The sequence below is a fragment of the Miscanthus floridulus genome, chromosome 1 (genome assembly GCF_019320115.1).
Source record: "Miscanthus floridulus cultivar M001 chromosome 1, ASM1932011v1, whole genome shotgun sequence".
NCBI classification, from domain to species: Eukaryota; Viridiplantae; Streptophyta; class Magnoliopsida; order Poales; family Poaceae; genus Miscanthus; species Miscanthus floridulus.
This window is the reverse complement of record NC_089580.1, coordinates 35,315,613-35,334,604: the sequence shown is the minus strand read 5'-3', so window position 1 is coordinate 35,334,604 and position 18,992 is coordinate 35,315,613. Positions and strand designations below refer to the sequence as shown.

The window sequence follows — 18,992 nt, the reverse complement described above, 5'->3', positions numbered from 1 at the left end:
CCCCTTGCAACTGACGGTGAATGCTTCAGCAACGGACAACGTGCACCAGACCCACACCCCACAGTAGATGCGAATCAGACAGCAGGGGGACAATGCAACATACGTATCGTGCAGACAGGTCATGAGATCTCTGAGACCTGGGAGCAGCCAGCAGGCAACCAATCCACAGCCTAGCAAGGATAAAAGCCCACCATCTCCAGACCTAGATACCGTGTGTACTGAATCCATGGAGCTGTCGCTGTTCCACCCCTCCAGTAGTACAAAAATCGTTGTAGACCATGAAAACCATACATAATTTCACGGCGAAAATGATGAACACGCATTCGGTACACTGGCAAGATCTGGTCACCGTAAGTGATATCCATGAACAAATGGATGTAGGGTCGTTTTTACATCAGGAGTGAGGATACAAAATCATCAACTTGCTCAGACACATCGCACATGCTGTGTTTTTTCTTTCCAAATTGACCATGGTGAAAGTCAAACTTTGCTGGGAATCAGTTTCCACCCCCACGATTCACGCGCTTTGGGAATATTCATCATGCCTGTTGAGATACAGAAGTGGCATTGTGAGACTGCATATATCTATTATGAGATACAGTTAACCACCAACACTGTTTTGTCTATGGCAGACAAAACGGTACAGGGCAAAACCAACTACACAGATATCATCACCAACTTGCCTCAAAATAGGTTAAGCATATCTTCTTCCAGCCACACAAACATCAGGTGGCTGGATTTCCCTTCATATTTTATTACAGTTACTGTGTATGCGGATCTCCACACGTGATGCATGGAATGTTAATGGTTATGAACTTATGATTTCTAAGACCCAATGGATAAACTTTGATAGCTTGGCCGTTTGATGGTTAACAAAATATAGATCTCATAGCAGACCACAAGGGGATCTACAATTCATAATTTAGGCAGAAGTAGCCATATGGTGACAAATGAGCTTGAAACCCACAGTGAAGTTTGAAAAAAAACAGGATAGACAAAAAGTTTCAGACATAGTTCATCCTATGTTTTCTAAAATATGACGACCTTAAAAAGATGCATAAAAAAAGGGTCTATGGTGTGGATGCGAAGTTATACCAGCTTCTTTTTCTTCTTATGCCTCCTTTTGCGGCGTGGTTTATGAGCATCAGAATTTGAACTCAGATTACTGTTATTATCCCCAGGACGATTGGGTACTCTTCTATTTTTAAACGATTCACCGCTTGTGCTGTTTGAAGTATTGCTCGAGCTGGATATCACACGTTTATCTGCATGTCTGGCTCTATTTGGTGCTAATGAGCGTGGTGGTGGCATAAGAACTCGAGCATCTCTCTGACGCTGCAAAACAGAATATGTTGGGTTAAATACAAGGAAATGCAAATTTCAACAGTTCGTCTGAGCTCTGAAGAAAACTGAAATACCCCTAATAAAAGTACCTGGTTCTTTTCATCACTTGACATGCCAGATGCTGCCCTACCTGAAGCACTGGAAGCTGGTTCCCTGCAGAAGGTTGGTACAAGTAACATTAGCACACCAAGTGAAGAAAGAAGAACATATTAGAACACCAAGTCAAGAAAGAAACAAAAATACATTAGCACAGCAGTAGCAATGCTGTCACAGCACCAGAGGGAAGCATATGGACGATATATCAGAAGGAAGCATTCGATTTAGGACCTCATATACATAAGTGATAGCATGATAGCATATTGCAGGATATATCAGAGGGAAGCTTAAAAGCATCTACAGTGTCCAAGAGCTGTGAGTTGTGAACTATACTTAGCACTTTTGTCAGTCCACTCATCATCAGCCTCTTCGTCGCTTGAACTTCCAGACATAAAGAAGTCATCATCACTCACATCCAAGGTATCATCATCGCTTGCTGTCTCTGTTAAATGACCAAGAATAAAGTTTCGTGCTTTACACATTAGATATCCAGTAAAAGGGTACCATAATTTCGAAGGCCATCAAGAGAAATAGTGACACAAACAGGCACCTTCTAAATCTTTTCCGTTTGCTGCAGCAGCCATGAGATTCTCCTTGATCTGTTTACGCCATTTTTTCCTCTCTTGAACAATATCTGAGCAATTCCCTCCAGTGAACAGCGAGACATATTTCTCATTCTTTGGGAAGAACTACACATGAGTTGAGATATATATAAGCTTTAGTTCAGGAATCAAGCAGGTACAGATAAACAATGGTTGATTAGACCCTCCAATCTAATGCAAAGAGAACGATACAGCAAGGAAAAGAAAGCTGTAATGATACTTATATCTCATATCATCATGGGATCATGGGCAGGGCAGGGCAGGTCAGTAATGTAGTAAGCTTACCCTAACATATTCAAGATCTTCTCGCAGTTTTGACAGATCATTGCTGAAATCATCACCATTTGAACGTTGCTGCTTCTCAAGGCGCCTTATCATCCTCTCAATCTTCCGCCTCTCTTTGTATTTTGAACACCACCATCAAGAAAATGGTAAGTACATACGCGCAGAGAAAAGGAACTTGAAATGAATAGGAAGTGATAACAGACCAAAGAATTTTATCTTTCTATCTCTCAACTGTAATGTTCGCTGAACAGCGAGTTGATTCTGAAGCTCTTGTTGCCTCTTAAGTTCTTCCAGTTTCTTCTCTTGAGCAACCCTAATGTCATCAGGAAGGTCCTGAAAATTAAACATGGCGCAGAAACATATCAACATGGCTAGACGAAAAGGGGGCTATGGTTCATTGATGTAATCAGAAGAACATAAAATGGAAGCGGATGTGCTATGCTTTTATATATGTAGGCTGCTCACATAAAGTGGCCTTGATTTAAATAGCACAAACATGCTAAGCTTATGCTCCCCCCTCTTCCACTGTAGAAGTGAATTATACAATCAGTTGTCACCTATGCCTACTTGACTCTTTCCAATATAAGGTGAAGATTCTGTTGGACAAAAATTATATGTAGTTGATGCATAGAAAGAGGCATGAACATAACCATGACTACACTGTTCTAAATGAAGGTCAATTAGGCTTCCTCACTTCTCTGACAAGAACAAATGCCCTTTCACTGCATTTCTAACTAATCCGTTTGAGCAGCATAGTTAATATTTCAGTATGTTAGTTTTTCAATCAATACTTGATACTTAATAGCACCTATGCAAGCTGCAGTAATCCAGCTACACCATGAACTAGTCTACTGAGCAGAATGCAACAAACAGAGGCCTCAGTTGAAGCGTCAATTAGCCCCTAACGTAACAACAAATAAAAAAAATATTCGTGGTTGAGCTATCCATCATTGCAGAAAGACTGCCATGCTAAAATTCCTAGCTACGTTCGGCGAAACGTCCCAATTAACTAGGAAATGGAGAGGTTCCCAAGAGAAACACCCAGCGGTCCACACGTAACAGCTAAACCCAATCCATGGGAGAAGAACAACGAGCAACTAGAAGATTCAGAGCTCAGCAGAGCAGACCCCAGGTGTCGGTAAGTACCTTGCGGAGGAAGCGCTCAGTGGAGCGGATCTGGTTCTTAAGGGAGGTGGTCTTGGCGGCGGCGGTTCGCTTCCGCTTGCGGTCGGCAACTGCCGCGGAGGCCGAGGACTTGGGCCGGCGGACGGCGGCGCCGCGGCGCGGGTAGCCGCCGTGCGCCATCGCCGGAACCCTAGGTGGAGACGGAGCCTGCCAGGAGCTCTTGGAATGGGCCGAGTGGGTCGCGCGGTTTAGCCCCCAAAATGCAACTGCCATTTGCTAGTGCCCACGTTGCTAAAAAAAATGCCAGTGCCCACGTCACAAATGTTGGGCCTTCATGCGTACTTCGGTCCTGTTCGCTTTTGTTATGATTCGTATTTTTTAGTTTGTTTTTTTAATTGAAATAGTATTTTTCTTTCACAATAAATTAGTGAATAGTATTTTTAGCCATAACTTTTCAGCCAAGCGAACGGGGCCTTATTTAATTTACCACACCCAAGCAGCAAATGGAGACCGTTTCCTCAAAATGAGAATATAAGGTAGAAATATAAAAATTAGGTTGAAGTACTCATTTTCTAGAATCTAAATATCTATTGAAACTCTGTTATTTGAAGACTTCTTAACATGCAAAGACAACAATTTAGGATAAAATATTCTTAAGTTTTTTTAATCTAAATTCTAGATTTTTTTTTTTGAAATTGGATGACTTCATATTACTCATGAGCTGAAGATTCTTCAGCAACAATTACATGAATGTGCGCCGGAAGTGAATTGATGATTGTCTCACTTCCTTCGTCACAATTACACCCAACAGCTGCCAATTCATGGGCAACTCTATTACATTCTCTAGGAATTGAAACACAACGAAACGAGCTAAAATTCATAGTCACCAGGAAGCGCAGTTCCTCCACTAGACCACCCACCAACGAGTCTGAGAAGTCCTCATATTGCAGTGCTTGTTTCACCATCAACGCGTCAGTTTCCAAAATAAGGTTGGAAATTTCTTGATCAATTGCCGCTTGGGCACCCTGCAAGCATGCTATAATTTCAGCTTGTAGGGCATTGTAGAGGTACTGCACTCTCCCTCTTCCTGCAGTCACCACATCCCCGTCGCAGTCCCTAATCACATATCCCCAACCACCCGCCTTTTTAGTAGAAGAGAAAGATGCATCACAGTTCAGTTTTAGAGCTCCTCTCCCTCTTCCAGATTTTACGTCTGTCAAGGGCTTCAAGCCCTAGGGTAGCCGGCCCTCGACTACGGAGATCGTACTCGCGGTCCGTCTTCTAGGGCGAGGTTTTACCCCTCAGCGACCTAGGCTTGAGAATCGAGAGATAGGAGATGGATTGGTTGATAATTCTTTTCTCCCCCTTCCAAAGTGCCGGTTACAGGAGGATATATAATCCTTGATGGAATAAAAATAGCAACTAATCCCTCCTTAATCATAGGGATACTAACAACTGTTGCCTAAACTAGCCACTCGATGGCTCAGCCGCCTCCTGGGCCGCGTCCGCGGCGCGCTGGGTGCGCTCTGCCGCGCGTCTGATGTCGCGGGTCCGGCGCCGCCTAGTGTAGGTCCGGCCGTACATGACAGTCACTATCTAAAATTACTGTGAGAATAGATCCATATTTCGGTCTTGGGCTGGTAAAAAAATATCCATACTGTTTATATATCTCCATTCTTGTTAAAAAAAGGAATAGAATTTCTTCAAACGTCTAACCATAAATAAAAGCTAAAGCAAATTCTTAACCCATCAAGGATGTTTTGCCAAGCGCCGTTCTCGCTTTGCACAATAGTTATTGTATTGATCATTCTGAAATTTCCCACAACCTACTCCAAAACTTTATGCTTCTGTTCTCAAACGTAGTTCGCGCGCTCTTATCGGTTCATTTTTGTCAAAGAAAAAAAATGCATACATAGGTGCTGAACTTAGTGAATGATGGTTGTATCAAGTCATAGTAGTCCATCACAGTAATAGCATTTGCTAAATAATATGCATGTTGCAATGCTAAAAAGGAGTTCTTAACTCAGGCGTATAAAAAAACATATGTTTCCTTTATAAACATGCATGCGCCAATAACCTAGGGGTAAACAGGAATGAAGGTTAGGCCTCAATCGGACTATTTGTGGCTGTGGCATGTATTTCATCAGCAGTTGCAGTTTATCTCCAGGACCTACGATACTAGAATTGTACTATACAAGAATGGTCACTAAATTTATTCTTCCACTTCGATACAAAATTAATCATAATATTTCCATTGTGATGCAATAGAACATTTACATTCACCGATTCATAAACCAATGTGTGTAATCATTAGGACTCAAAGTGCATAAAAGATCGGGTGCCATTGTGTCCTGAATTGTGTACATGCACTCGTGAGGAGCAAGTGATCCGATATAGCACTTCTCTAAGAGGAATTTTGCAATTCACCCAGGCATGGTATTGATCTATGGCGAAGTCAAGGAGCCATCAGGAATTATGTACTCACGCACAATCTAATTACACACTACTACATAATCAGGGTCATTAACAGGTCAATAACTAGAGAGGACAGATCAAAGCCGAAAAAGTGTGCTAATGATCATTTGATCAGTGTGGAGTGAAGTTTGGTACCACACCAACTTGCATGAAAATAATGGTGTTCTAGGGCGAGTCTACAACAAGCAACAAAGCACCATGATAATTCCGTTACATTGCAAAATAATAATAATAAAAGGAGACTGAACAAAGCAGTGCAGTCCTTTCCAACGGCTTTCATAAGCATATCAACTCCTGCAAACATGATCAAATATATGATGTAGGTTAAAATATATATATATATATATATATATATATATATATATATATATATATATATATATATATATATATATATATATATATATATTTTTTTTTTTTTTTTTTTTAAAGTCAGGAGACCTGCCAAATCCATCAAGAGAAGAGGATGCCTACAAAGCTTACAAACCGAGGAAGAGAGAACTAAAACAACAGCATGGCACTGTAAGCAAATTCAAAGGAGAACACCGACACACAGAAGGCAACAGAATGACTCTGCATGAACACAAACTTATGATTACCTCCAGGATGAAATTTCATGTATGGAGCAATATTGTACACACCACCTTTAAGAATTATCCAAATACTTTCTCCACTTTTATGCTGCTTTGACTTCTTTCAAAGAAATTGACCTTGACTGACCCTCAAGCCCTATAAAGGCAAGGAAACCAGCATTGTTTCATCATTTGTTGGTATAATCAATTGAGGGGAGGGGGTGTCAACAGGAAATAAAAATGAGAAAACATGAAATCAGATATATGACAAGCATATAATTCCAGCCAATCTCAGTGATACTTAGAGGTCCTTGGAAGGAGCTAGCTCAGTTGGTTTAGAGGTCCTTGGAAGGCCTCGTTGAGGTTAATTTGGGTGTCTATTTTCTTCTTCATGTAAAGCTCCACCTAGTTTCTCCTGGTTTGGTCTAGTTCCTTTTTTATACTCATATGTCCACATAATTTTAAATCACGATCTAACTAACCTTTGAAAGCTTCTACTAACTACACATTCACGAAGCTATTTCTGCCACTAATATTATCCTGTTCACACAGGAAAAATATTCAACCAACTTGTCTAAAACAATTTTTTGAAGACAACAGAGCTAAGCCTGAACATTTTTATGCATGCTAAGAACATTACAAAATAAAAACACATTTAATTGGTTTTTTCATCAAAACCTTGTCACTATGAGATATCATTGTTCCCTTGAGCGCAACGACAGCCTTAGACCCTTTATGAACCCAGTGGAACTTATCATGCCACATATTTTAAACATATGACTGAAAGCATAAATGTGGTGCTAGTATCCTAGTAGAGCCATCAGCCATTCAAGTCAAAATTCAGAAGACTCTAAATCACACAACAAACAACAAGCATAAAGGCCACATTTATAAGGCAATTTATCCAGGGAAACTAACAAATTAAAAGATGATAGATCTTAACTAAAAGGGTACTCTCAAGTTGGCGATGTTATGTTCTATGTTGATGGAATCTCTAAGGACCAAAATCAACACAAAATATAGGACCTTTCTCTTTGACAAAAGTATATGCATAAAAAACACATTAACTTGAATTGATGTAAAACAGAATGGTTACAGCCCCTTAACTGTCATTCCCAGACCCCACAATAGGGCCTCACAGAGGCATTAATTATGCAGCAGCGTCAAGCCACAACACTAATAACCAGATATGCCAACGACCAAAGATAATCAGAGTTCAAAAAGTACCAACAAAATTCTGTGATGACTTACCTGATAGATCAGGTTGTGTATGTCTCAGCTTTAGCCAATCCATTTGGCTATAGCCCTTCTCAAAAGAAACATTTGCTTGAGCTACAAGTTTCTTTAATGAAGGTTTTACCTGATATAGCACATTTGATTCTGCTTCAATAAATGCTTGTGTAACTGGTCTTTTAATGTTATAGTCTTTTGTTAATGCACTGATGCTGCTGCCAGACATATATTATCTAAATCATTAGGTTTCACTTTGTTAATCTTTGCAGTATGTGCAATATCAACAAAAAAATCCTCAAGGATCATGCTTTCCACAGGAATGGCTTTAGGAGATCCTAATTGACCATCATTTTCTGCAGAACCAACCTAGTGAACAGATATAGCACAAAAGTTCTTACAATCCATACCGGAAAGTAAATAGAAGTAAGCAAACATAAACACACAACCTATGTTTCTAAGTCAATAGTTCAACATATACAAAGGGCTGAGGGAGAACTAGACAATACATATTTAATATAAGAGCTTAAGTCACTATAGTATCGAATGGACAAGTCATCATGCAATTAAGGTTATATGTATAAAGCGCTTCAGAGATATCCATGACTTTAAAAACGAACAACCTAAAGAAAAGGGTAATGAAGTGAGTACCAACAAAGATGCACTAAGAGTCTAAGATTTAAAAAAACAAAAAAGAGCAGCTGTTTTGATGCGTATAGAGAATAATGTCAAGACAGGCATTTCCATAGAGAGAACAACAAATTCCTCCAATTCTGCAGGACTTAATTCAGTATGTTTTCTGTGTTCTTATCTTCTCCCCTTGACATATTTCCATAGTTACTGTTTCTAGAAATGAACATATATCAATGAAACTATATCACTGATTTGTAAATTCTTTAAGCATCCACACGTTTAAGATTTCTAGTGATTAATTAGTGTTTGGAAACAGATAGCACACACATGGTTAACTAAGTTACAGTAAAGCACAAGGTCTGTAAAATCGGCCAGCCACAATCCATATGTTAATCCAACACACTAGTACACAAAAGCTTTTTAGTCGTGGTAAAAAATGATCTTCAGAAATGGTTTAAAAAACTGCTACTATGCCAGTGATTGTAAAAATAAGTGATTTTTAGAGGCGGTTTTCTTAAGACAACCTGCCAGGGGAAGAACCACACGAGGACTAAGCCAGAGGGATCGACGAGTAAAATGACCCGGACCTCAGCCAGTGGTCACGGGTGATGGCACAGCCCATCCGACCCCACGGGGGAAGACCCCGTCCTGGCTGACCCTCAGAGCGAGTCCTCCGACTCGCCCAACCCCGGAAGGGGGTCTCTGCCTCGCCCGACCCTAAGCAGATGAGTCCCACGCCTTTCGATCCCATCCGAGGGTTCCCTGCCTTGCTCGGGGGGAATTATGTAGATAGACCCTCGGGCAAGGTGGGCCCCCGTCCAGGGGAAGCACACGCCGCACCCCGCCGCCCTGAGTAAGATACGCGCACCAGGATATGACAGACGGTGATGATGGACCGTGTCTGGCTGCCCATGACACCCGACGCAAGGCGGAGGGGGCATGACACTATCAACTACAGTACGGCCCTAAGACGGGATCGACCATAGGATGTGATCACCCCTACGGCGGGACGACATAGCGCGTCCCACCGCGACTAGACACATGCACCGCGTGCCTACGTGCGGCATGGTGCGTGTCAGGGCGACTAGGTCCGTGCACCGCACGGATAGGGGTCTGGTGGAGTAGTGCGCCTCTGTGCCTTAGGCCATTGCGTCGCGCGGCTACCGACAGTGCGGGATGGCTGCCGTTGCTAGCGCGTTGGCAACAACAAAGGGGGCTTGGGCAAGAAGGATGGAGGAGAACAGATTTGGCTCTCTTCTTTTCCACCTGGTCCTCCATGCAAGACAGAGGGCTTACCTTGAATGTAACCCGCCTCCTCCTTGGGCTATAAAAGGACGAGATGGGACCACTTAGAAGGGGGAGACTAACACATGAACACACACACACCTACCGGAGACTTGGGATCCTGTCCCTCTCTCTCCTGTTTGTAACCCCTACTGCAAACATTTTTGTGCAAGGAACACGAGCAGCAGCTCATCGACTAGACGTAGGGACATTCTGCCTGAACCAGTATAACACTCGTGTCACTCTTGCAAACCATCCGAGCGAGACACGCAATTTAGAAATTTACTAGTTGGTGACTCGAAACACCAATAGTTGGTGCGCCAGGTAGGGGACTTTTGCGCGTCTCGACGTCATTTCCAAGCTTCGGATGGCCAACCTTAGCGTCAGTTGGCCCCTGGGCGCACACGTGCATTTTGGGAGCCTAGATTTCATCATCACCATGAAGGGGGAGATGGTGCAGGCTCCCTCCACCACCAGACTTCTCCACCCCACTGGCCTCAACGCGATCGACATGGCATTTGAGGAGCTGCGGCTGCACGCGCTAGATGTTCGCGCTCCTAGGAGCAACTAGCTCCTCGACTTTGATTACGGGAGGCTTGAGCGTTAGCTCGCTGCCTTTCTAGGACCCTGACCATCATGGGAGGATCTACCCTGCCTCACCTTCTCCTACGCCAACATCATGACACAACTCGCTAGAGGGGAGCCGCTCACCCCGGAGCAGCTCATCGGTAGAGCCGCAGTGGCGTTCCCCTTCGGCCTGCGCAACACCATGTGGGCTACGGGCCACTCCACGGCGCAACACTTCCGCCAGCCCCCTACGAACGACACGTTCATGGGAGCGGCAGAGTACGCCGTGGAGTCACACCATGACCTTCTCACAGGTGACTCAAAAACGTTTTCTAATTCCAACTCTAGCAGGGGCAGCTGTCACCCCTCACGTGAATGCTTCATAGCGGTGACCCCCGAAGGGCACACCGAAAGCATCCACGAGGTGGCCAATCCAGCGCGCGACGACGACGACAAAGGCGTGGAGGCTCTACCACACGTGCAGGAGGAGCAACTGCGGGCACGACGTCAAGAGCTCGAGGAGGCGTGACTCCAACTTGAGTAGGAATGTGCGGAGCTCGAGCAGGAGATCGCACAACGAGGAGACGATGGGCGTGTGGGTGCCAGGGCCCGCAATGTAAACCAGAAGATTGTCGAGGACGACGAGGGCCTCCCGTGCTTCGCCCGGGCGAGCCAGAACATAGCGGCCACCGTAGCCTTGCTTCGAGGGCTCCCTGAGCCCGCGACACCAGATGACCGCCGGACTCACCGAGAGATCCACACGCTACTCGAGCGTGCCGGGGAACAGTAGGTGGAGAGCTCGCTATCCCGACGATGCGAGCTCGATGCCAGCTAGCGCACACCCTCGGGACCACGTGGCAAGGACGTTTCCCTCCACCAAGCGCCACATGACGATGGGAGGAGGGTTACGGTCCCGGTGCGCGAGCGCCTCGGCCACAACCGCGATGCCCGTGACACTCTGAATGCCTACAAGCGTGCCCATGGCGGCGAGAGGGATGGAACCAGCCACGGTGGGCGCTATGACAGCGCTGAGGACCGGAGTCCAAGCCCCGACCTACCTAGGCCTTAGGCTTTTGAACGGCACATCCTCAACGCGCCTTTCCCGCCGTGATACCGGCCATCAACCAATGTCCCAAAGTACTCTAGAGAAACAAACCCTGGGCTGTGGCTCAAGGACTATCGGCTCGCTTGCCAGGCCAGTGGCACGGATAGTGACAGCTTCATTATCTGCAACCACCCCTTGTTCCTCACCGACTCGGCACGAACATGGCTGGAACATCTCTTGCCCAAAAGTATCCATAGTTGGGTAGATCTAAAGGAGATCTTCGTGGGCAACTTCTAGGGCACCTACGCATACCCTAGAAACCCATGGGACCTCAAGAACTGTCAGCAGAAGTACGGAGAGACTCTTCGTGAGTACATTCGGTGCTTCTCCCGATAGTGCAACGAGCTGCCCGACACCACCGACGTCGACATCATCAGGGCCTTCCCGTCGAGGACCACCTGCGAGTCCCTGGTCCACAAGTTGGATCACAAGGGCCCATCGACCACCAAGGAGCTCCTCGACATCACCACCAGCCATGCCTCGAGCGAAGAGGCGGTCGGAGCAATCTTTGACCGCTCTAAGGGCAAGGCAGAGTGGGATGACAACGCTGGCGAAGGTGCTTCCAACCATCCCCATAAGAAGAAGAATAAGCAATGGCATGAGGGTCCCTTGTGGCCGCTGCCGACCATAAGGGGGGTTGGAAGCCCACTGAAGGCACCCCAACTACTTCGAGAAGTTGCTCGAGGGGCCATGCCCGAACCATGCCTTCCCCGTCAAGCATTTGTACTAGGACTGTGCCCTCATGAAGCGGCCGACGCTAGCAAAGGGGATCCAAAAAAGACCCCAAGCCAATGACGGACGAAGCCGATGGAAAGGATGACGACTTCCTAACCCCCGATGGATGCCTCATGATCTTTGGGGGGTCGGTAGCCTATGATTCCAAATGCTGGCAAAAGCTGGTGCACCGCGAGGTCTACATGGCTGAGCCCGCCACCCCCGCCTTCTTCCGGTGGTCGGAGTCCGCCATCACCTTCGACCGGACCGACCACCTCAACTACATCCTACAGCCGGGGAGGTATCCGCTCATCATTGACTCAATCATCGGCAAGAAGCGGCTCACTAAGGCTTTGATGGATGGCAGCAATGGTCTCAACATCCTGTACGCCGAGACGCTCGATGCCATGGGCATTGACCGGTTGCGCATCCGACCAACCGAGGCGCCTTTCCACAGCATCGTGCCTGGGAAGTAGACCATGCCGCTCAGGTAGATCGACCTACCCGTAACCTTTGGGAATCCGACCAACTATAGGATGGAGACCCTCACGTTCAAAGTGGTCGGGTTCCATGGGACCTACCACACAATCCTCGGGCGACCATGTTACACGAAGTTCATGGTCGTCCCCAACTACACCTACCTAAAACTGAAGATGACGAGCCCACGAGGGGTTATCACCATTGGCACTTCCTTTCAACGCGCTTACGAATGCGAGGCGGAGTGTTGTGAGCACGCCGCATCCGTTGTTGCCTCCGCCGAGCTCACGACCATCTAGGAGAAGACCACCGAGGGGTTGCCCGACTCCAAATGGTCGGTGGGGTCCTTTGAGCCTACGAGAAGGCATCAAGGAGATCCCTATGGACCCTAGCAAGGTGCTCCAAATTAGCACCACGCTTTCCTCCAAATAGGAAAGCGCGCTCATCGACTTCCTCTGCGTTAACAGAGACATCTTTGCATGAAACCCTCGGATATGCTAGGCATTCCAAGAGAAGTCGTCGAGCACGCCTTGAAGATCAGGTCAGGCTCCAAGCCGGCAAAGCAGCGCCTGCGTCGCTTTGATGAAGAGAAGCGTAGGGCCATAAGCGAGGAGATCGCAAAGCTTTTGGTGGCTGGATTCATCAAGCAAGTATATCACCCTGAGTGGTTAGCCAATCCCATTCTTGTAAGAAAAAAGAGTGGGAAATGGAGAATGTGCGTTGACTACACAGGTCTCAACAAAGCATGCCCAAAGGATCTGTTTCCTTTGCTGCGTATAGACCAAGTAGTCAACTTGACCTCAGGGTGCGAAACCCTCTACTTCCTTGATGCGTACTCCGGGTACCATCAGATCGCGATGAGAAAATCCGACCAGCCCGCAACTTCTTTCATCACCCCCTTCGGGTCATACTACTATGTCACAATGCCGTTTGGTCTGAAAATGCGGGGGCTACGTATCAATGTTGCATGCTCAAATGCTTTGATAACCTCATTGGGTAGACCGTTGAGGCTTACGTGGATGACATCGTAGTCAAATCCAAACGCACCAACGAGCTTGTTACTGACCTTGAGTCAACCTTCGCAAAACTCCGTGCTAATGGCATCAAACTCAACCCCGAAAATGCGTTTTCGGGGTTCTGAGGGGTATGTTGCTTGGGTTCATCGTTTCCGAGCATGGCATCGAAGCCAACCCGGAAAAAATCTTGGCCATCACAAAAATGGGCCCGATACAGAACACAAAGGGAGTACAACGGATTATAGGGTGCCTCACCACCCTCGGTCGCTTCATCTCACATCTCAGAGAACGAGGCCTGCCCCTTTATTGGCTCCTCAAGAAGGCCAACCATTTTGAATGGACGCTAGAGGCCCAAGAGGCACTCAACAAGCTCAAGGAGCTCTTAACAAGGGCCCCAATCCTAGTCCCCCGACCGATGGGGAGCCCCTCTTGCTCTACATCATGGCCACCATGCAGGTGGTCAGCGCTGCACTGGTGGTTGAGCGAGAGGAAGAAGGGCATGCCCTCAAAGTACAACGTCCTGTGTACTTTATCAGTGAGGTCTTGTCCGACTCCAAGACCCGCTATCCCCAGATCCAAAAACTCCTCTACGCAGTCCTCATCACCAAACGCAAATTGTGGCACTACTTTGAGTCACACCCAGTGATGGTGGTGACATCCTTCCCTCTCGGTGAGGTCATCCAAAACCGGGGTGCGACGGGAAGAATTGCCAAGTGGGCTCTCGAATTGATGGGTTAGGGCATTTCATATGCCCCACAAACTACCATCAAGTCCCAAGCACTGGCTGACTTTGTGGCGAAATGGACTAAGATCCAAATGCCACCGGCGACCGTCGATCAGGACTACTAGACGATGTACTTCAATGGCTTGCTGATGAGGAAAGGCGCCGGTGTTGGGCTAGTTTTGGTCTCGCCCCTTGGGGTGCGCATGAAGTACATGGTCTGACTACACTTCCCTGCATTGAACAATGTGGTAGAGTATGAGGCTCTCATCAATGGCCTACGTATCGTGATTGAGTTGGGCATCCGATAGCTCGACATCCAGGGTGACTCCTAGCTAGTCGTTGGCCAGGTCATGAAGAAATCGAGCTGCCACAATCCCAAGATGGCCGCATACTTGAAGGGTCGAGATGGTGGACTAAAGGGGGGGGAGGGTGAATAGTCTTTTCTAAAATTAATCGTGTCGGCTAACCGAAACAAGTGCAGAATTATAACAATTGGTCTAGCCAAGACTACACCCCTCTATCAATGTTCTCTAGCACCTTCCAAAGATACTAATCAAGCAACAAAGGTGCCGGGCTAGCTAGAGCTCACCTAACCAATTCTAGGAGCAAGGTCACACAAACCTATGCCTCTAGTACTTTAAGCAACAAGGGAGCTCCTACACATGCTAGTAAGCAAAATCACTAAGCCAACTAAGCTCACTAGCAATGCTCAATAACAAGGCAACCAATGCTAAATTAGAGAGCATAAATACTTAGCTACATAAACTAAGCAATGTGACTAACAAGGTTACACAAACCAAATTAGCCACGCACAAGAGCTACTTCTATGCTACACAAGCAAGAAGGTAACTAGTAAGCTACACAAGCTAACTAATTATAAGAGCAACAACACAAGCTTAATGTATATGAAAATAATCGCAAGCTTGTCTAACGGGGATGCAAACCAATGGGAAGAACAAGGTTGACACGATGATTTTTCCTCCGAGGTTCATGTGTTTGCCAACACGCTAGTCCCCGTTGTGTCAACCGCTCACTTGGTGGTTTGGTGGCTAATTGGCATCACCCGCCAAGCCCACACATCAGGCACCGCAAGAACCTACCCCGAAGGTGAGGGTAGCTCAATGACACGCTCTACTAAAGTTGTTCTTCGTGGCTCCCACGGGGCGAGCATAATGCCCCTCACAAAGCACTTCTCCGGAGCGCTGCACAAGCTTCTTGCGGGCTTCCACGGAGACCACCACCAAGCCATCTCGGAGGTGGCAACCTCCAAGAGTAACAAGCACCACCGGCTTGCAACTCGATCACCTAGTGCCACTCAATGCAACCTCACAATGCAATCTCACTAGAATCGCTCACTCACACAATCGAATGATTACTATCAAGTATGTGTGAGATAGAGAGCTCCCAAGCACTCTCAAGCATGGACACAAAGTCCCTCGAGGTGCTCAACCCCTACCATGGCCGAAGGCCACTTCTATTTATAGCCCCAAGGGCTAAACTAGCCGTTACCCTTTCACTGGGCAACTGTCGGGTCGACCAAACGCTCCGATCATGTTGACCGGACGCTGGACCTCAGCGCCCGGTCGCCCAATGACAGCCACGTGTCACCTGCGTTCAATGGCATTCTTCTGATCTCAACGGTCATCTTTTGATCGGACGCAGCAGCTTCAACTGACCGGACGCTGGACCCTCAGCGTCCGGTCGTTTATAGTAAGGTACCGACCTTGACCAGAAGCGTCCGGTCGCACGTGATCGGACACAGCCCAGCATCCATTCATACTCCAGCTCCTACGTCACCATGCATCAGCCTGACCGGACACGCCCTGCCAGCGTTTGGTCACTTCTAGTGCCAGCGTCCGATGCACTTAGTGAGACTCTGTCTTTTCTGTGTAGGACACTCCACCGGTGGAGTTTCTTCACCAAGTTGATCCACATCAACTCCAACTCCATCTCCTTTGTAAATGTGCCAACACTACCAAGTCTACACCACCATGTGTATGTGTGTTAGCTTTTCACTATCATTTCCCAAAGGATGTTAGCCACTCAACTTGCCACGCCACTCGATCCTATCAACGATGCAAAGTTAGATCACTCGAGTGGCACTAGATGACCGATATGCAAACAAGTTTGCTCCTCTTGATAGTATGGCCATCTATCCTAAAGCCGGTCATAAACTTCTCTACACACCTATGACCGGTGAAATGAAATACCCTAGGTTATACCTTTGCCTTGCACATTCCATTCCATCTCCTCCAATGTCGATGCAACACATGCACCAACACGATCAACAATGATATGATCCACTTCATATCATCACATGATCATATTGGTTCATCGATCTTGACTTCACTTGCTTTTCACCGTTGTCTTCGTCCATCGGCGCCAAGTCTTGCTCAAGCTTCACCGCCACGCGGTCCATCGCTCTAAAGCCTCCGACTTGCCCTTCATGCTTGCAACAGGTCCATCAAGCCAAGTCTTGTCTTGATCTTCTCTACCTTTGATCACATGACTCAATGTCATGTCTCATGTGCAATGAGCTCCTTCATCTTCACATGTGTGAGCTTTGCAACATCTCCAAGCCATTTTCACCTTCATGGCATATGTTGCTCACACATATATACCTGTGGACTAATTACCTGTGTATCTCACATAAACACAATTAGTCCACCTAGGTTGTCACTCAATTACCAAAACCAAACAAGGATCTTTCAATCTCCCCCTTTTTGGTAATTGATGACAACTCTACAAAGATATGGAAATTAAGCTCTTTTGGATTCATGTTGCTTGCCCAAGCAATTTTACCATGTGAAAATGATTTTGGACAAGTACCACAAACCCAAAATGGTAGTATTAGCTCCCCCTACATATGTGCTAGAGTATTTAATTTAAAGCTTGCACATATGCATAGATTAAAATTGTGGGAGAGTAATTACTACAAAATGATGCTAAGGTGTATAGAATAAACCTTTGAAGCATGTACCAATCGGAGTTGCACCTTTAAGTTCATCCTTAGCACCATGGTTAGCTAGATATCACTTGGAAATAAAAGCACTAGATACCTTGTGAGATCAACATTAAAAGCAAGGTACTAGCATTACTTGAAAAGCATACCAAGTGTCTAGCTGTCATCCTAAGCATGCTAGTTATCAAGTCATCATTCAAGTTCTACAACTAGCATACACCACACAAGCATGCATATTGAATTTGAAAGCTTATGCAATGCAAGCAAGCACATGAATATGCACATATCAAATGCAATCAATCAAAGTTCATGAGCATGCTCCCCCTACTTGTGTGCTTCTCTTGTCCAAGAATTTTGATCCATCTCTTTTCTCCAATGATGCTCCCTCTTTGTCCATGTTCATGTCCAACCTCTATTTTTATATCTCATCTCTCCCATTGTACAATCTCTCCCCCATTCAATCAAGCTTTCATATCTTTGTATAATCTCTCCCCCTTTGTCATCAATTTTCATAAAAGGTGTGCTTCTCATTGATGCAAAGGTATGCATTTGGGGTAGATGGTTGAGGCTGGAATCTTGCATTTTTTATGGACATCACTTGATTGTTGGAATGACACCACTTGTAGATACCACTTGTAACTCATACCACTTGTATTTTGTGTAAGGCTTCTTGACATACCACACATAGGATCTTTGATCTTGATACCAATTTGTGTGACACCTCCCTCTATGTGATAGCATGGGTCATCCATTTGATACACTTGAGCTCTTATAGGTGAGAGATGCATTCTTCATTTGACGATCACTTAAAGTTGAGGATCACTTGTGGAACCATCATCTTGCATGATTGATACTATGTATAGATACCACTTGTAGGAAGTGAATACCATTTGAAAGAATCTTCTAGTATGGAACCACTTGTTTGATTTATCAATAAAGACCATTTCTTGAACATTTGCTATCTTTATGAGTACCACTTATAGGATATCACTTGTGAGTTGATCTAGACATCACTTATGAAATCTTGATGAAATACTTGAGTCTAGATACCACTTGAAATATACAAACTAGATATCCATTTGCATTGTTGTCTTATGCTTGTACTCTTATCACTATCATGAGCTTCTATGATTGACTTGAACTAAATTGATTTGCCTAAGCTTCCAAGTCCGGTTTGAACCAGTGACAAGCTTCTTCACACCTCTTTCAAGGGTTATCTTGCCAATGTTGTACTTGTCACTTGTTAGCAATCCAAATTGAGTTAAGTACTTGGGATTACTAGCTCATGAACAAATTCATATACTAACCACTAGATCAAGTAATCATCCAAACAATAGTGGTAGGCTATGAATTTAAACATTTCATTTGTTATGCATGATCCTATGAAGCATGTACTATATGCACTAATCGCATACTAGTAAGGGATGAAATGATTATGCACATTACAATGATACCTTTGCTATGTTGGAGTAGAGGATAGTCACATAGATTCCAATTCATTACTCTAATAGCAATGTAAAGTCCAATTTATAACCTTGGTGAAGACCAATAGATACCATGTTGAATTTTATTCTTCACCCATATGAAATGAGTACCACTTATGATCAAGTGCACTTTCTTGTTGTGGTTGACTTGCTTTATCTTTTCATCTTTGCTTGCATGAGAGTATCAATTTGAGAATACCACTTGAAATATCATGATTAGCTCTCTTTTGGGTGTTGCTTGCTTTTCTTGATCAACCCTTTTGATTGCTTCAACTAAGCATCTTAACTGTTCCTCGA

General features: G+C 45.4%; 1 protein-coding gene and 1 pseudogene across 1 annotated transcript; both read right to left on the bottom strand.

The window, feature by feature from the left end:
* Positions 1 to 232: 232 nt before the first annotated feature.
* On the bottom strand, positions 233 to 3,704 carry LOC136478541 (rRNA-processing protein EFG1-like). The gene is made up of 8 exons (XM_066477002.1): positions 3,474 to 3,704; positions 2,531 to 2,660; positions 2,328 to 2,440; positions 1,991 to 2,129; positions 1,774 to 1,882; positions 1,434 to 1,497; positions 1,096 to 1,335; positions 233 to 545 (listed from the first exon to the last, which is right to left on the bottom strand). The coding sequence occupies exons 1-8, from the start codon at positions 3,630 to 3,632 to the stop codon at positions 540 to 542; spliced, it is 960 nt and encodes a 319-aa protein (XP_066333099.1). The 5' UTR covers positions 3,633 to 3,704; the 3' UTR covers positions 233 to 539.
* A 458-nt stretch (positions 3,705 to 4,162) lies between these two features.
* LOC136454538 (uncharacterized) lies at positions 4,163 to 11,195 on the bottom strand (annotated as a pseudogene).
* Between the last annotated feature and the right edge of the window lie 7,797 nt (positions 11,196 to 18,992).

Excerpts from the sequence above, each read along its gene's own strand:
- LOC136478541 (XM_066477002.1), bottom strand. The coding sequence starts at position 3,632 with ATGGCGCACGGCGGCTACCCGCGCCGCGGCGCCGCCGTCCGCCGGCCC. Across the intron at positions 2,441-2,530 it reads TAGAAAGATAAAATTCTTTG|AGAGGCGGAAGATTGAGAGG; the intron begins GTCTGTTATCAC and ends CAAAATACAAAG. Across the intron at positions 1,336-1,433 it reads CAAGTGATGAAAAGAACCAG|CGTCAGAGAGATGCTCGAGT; the intron begins GTACTTTTATTA and ends TCTGTTTTGCAG.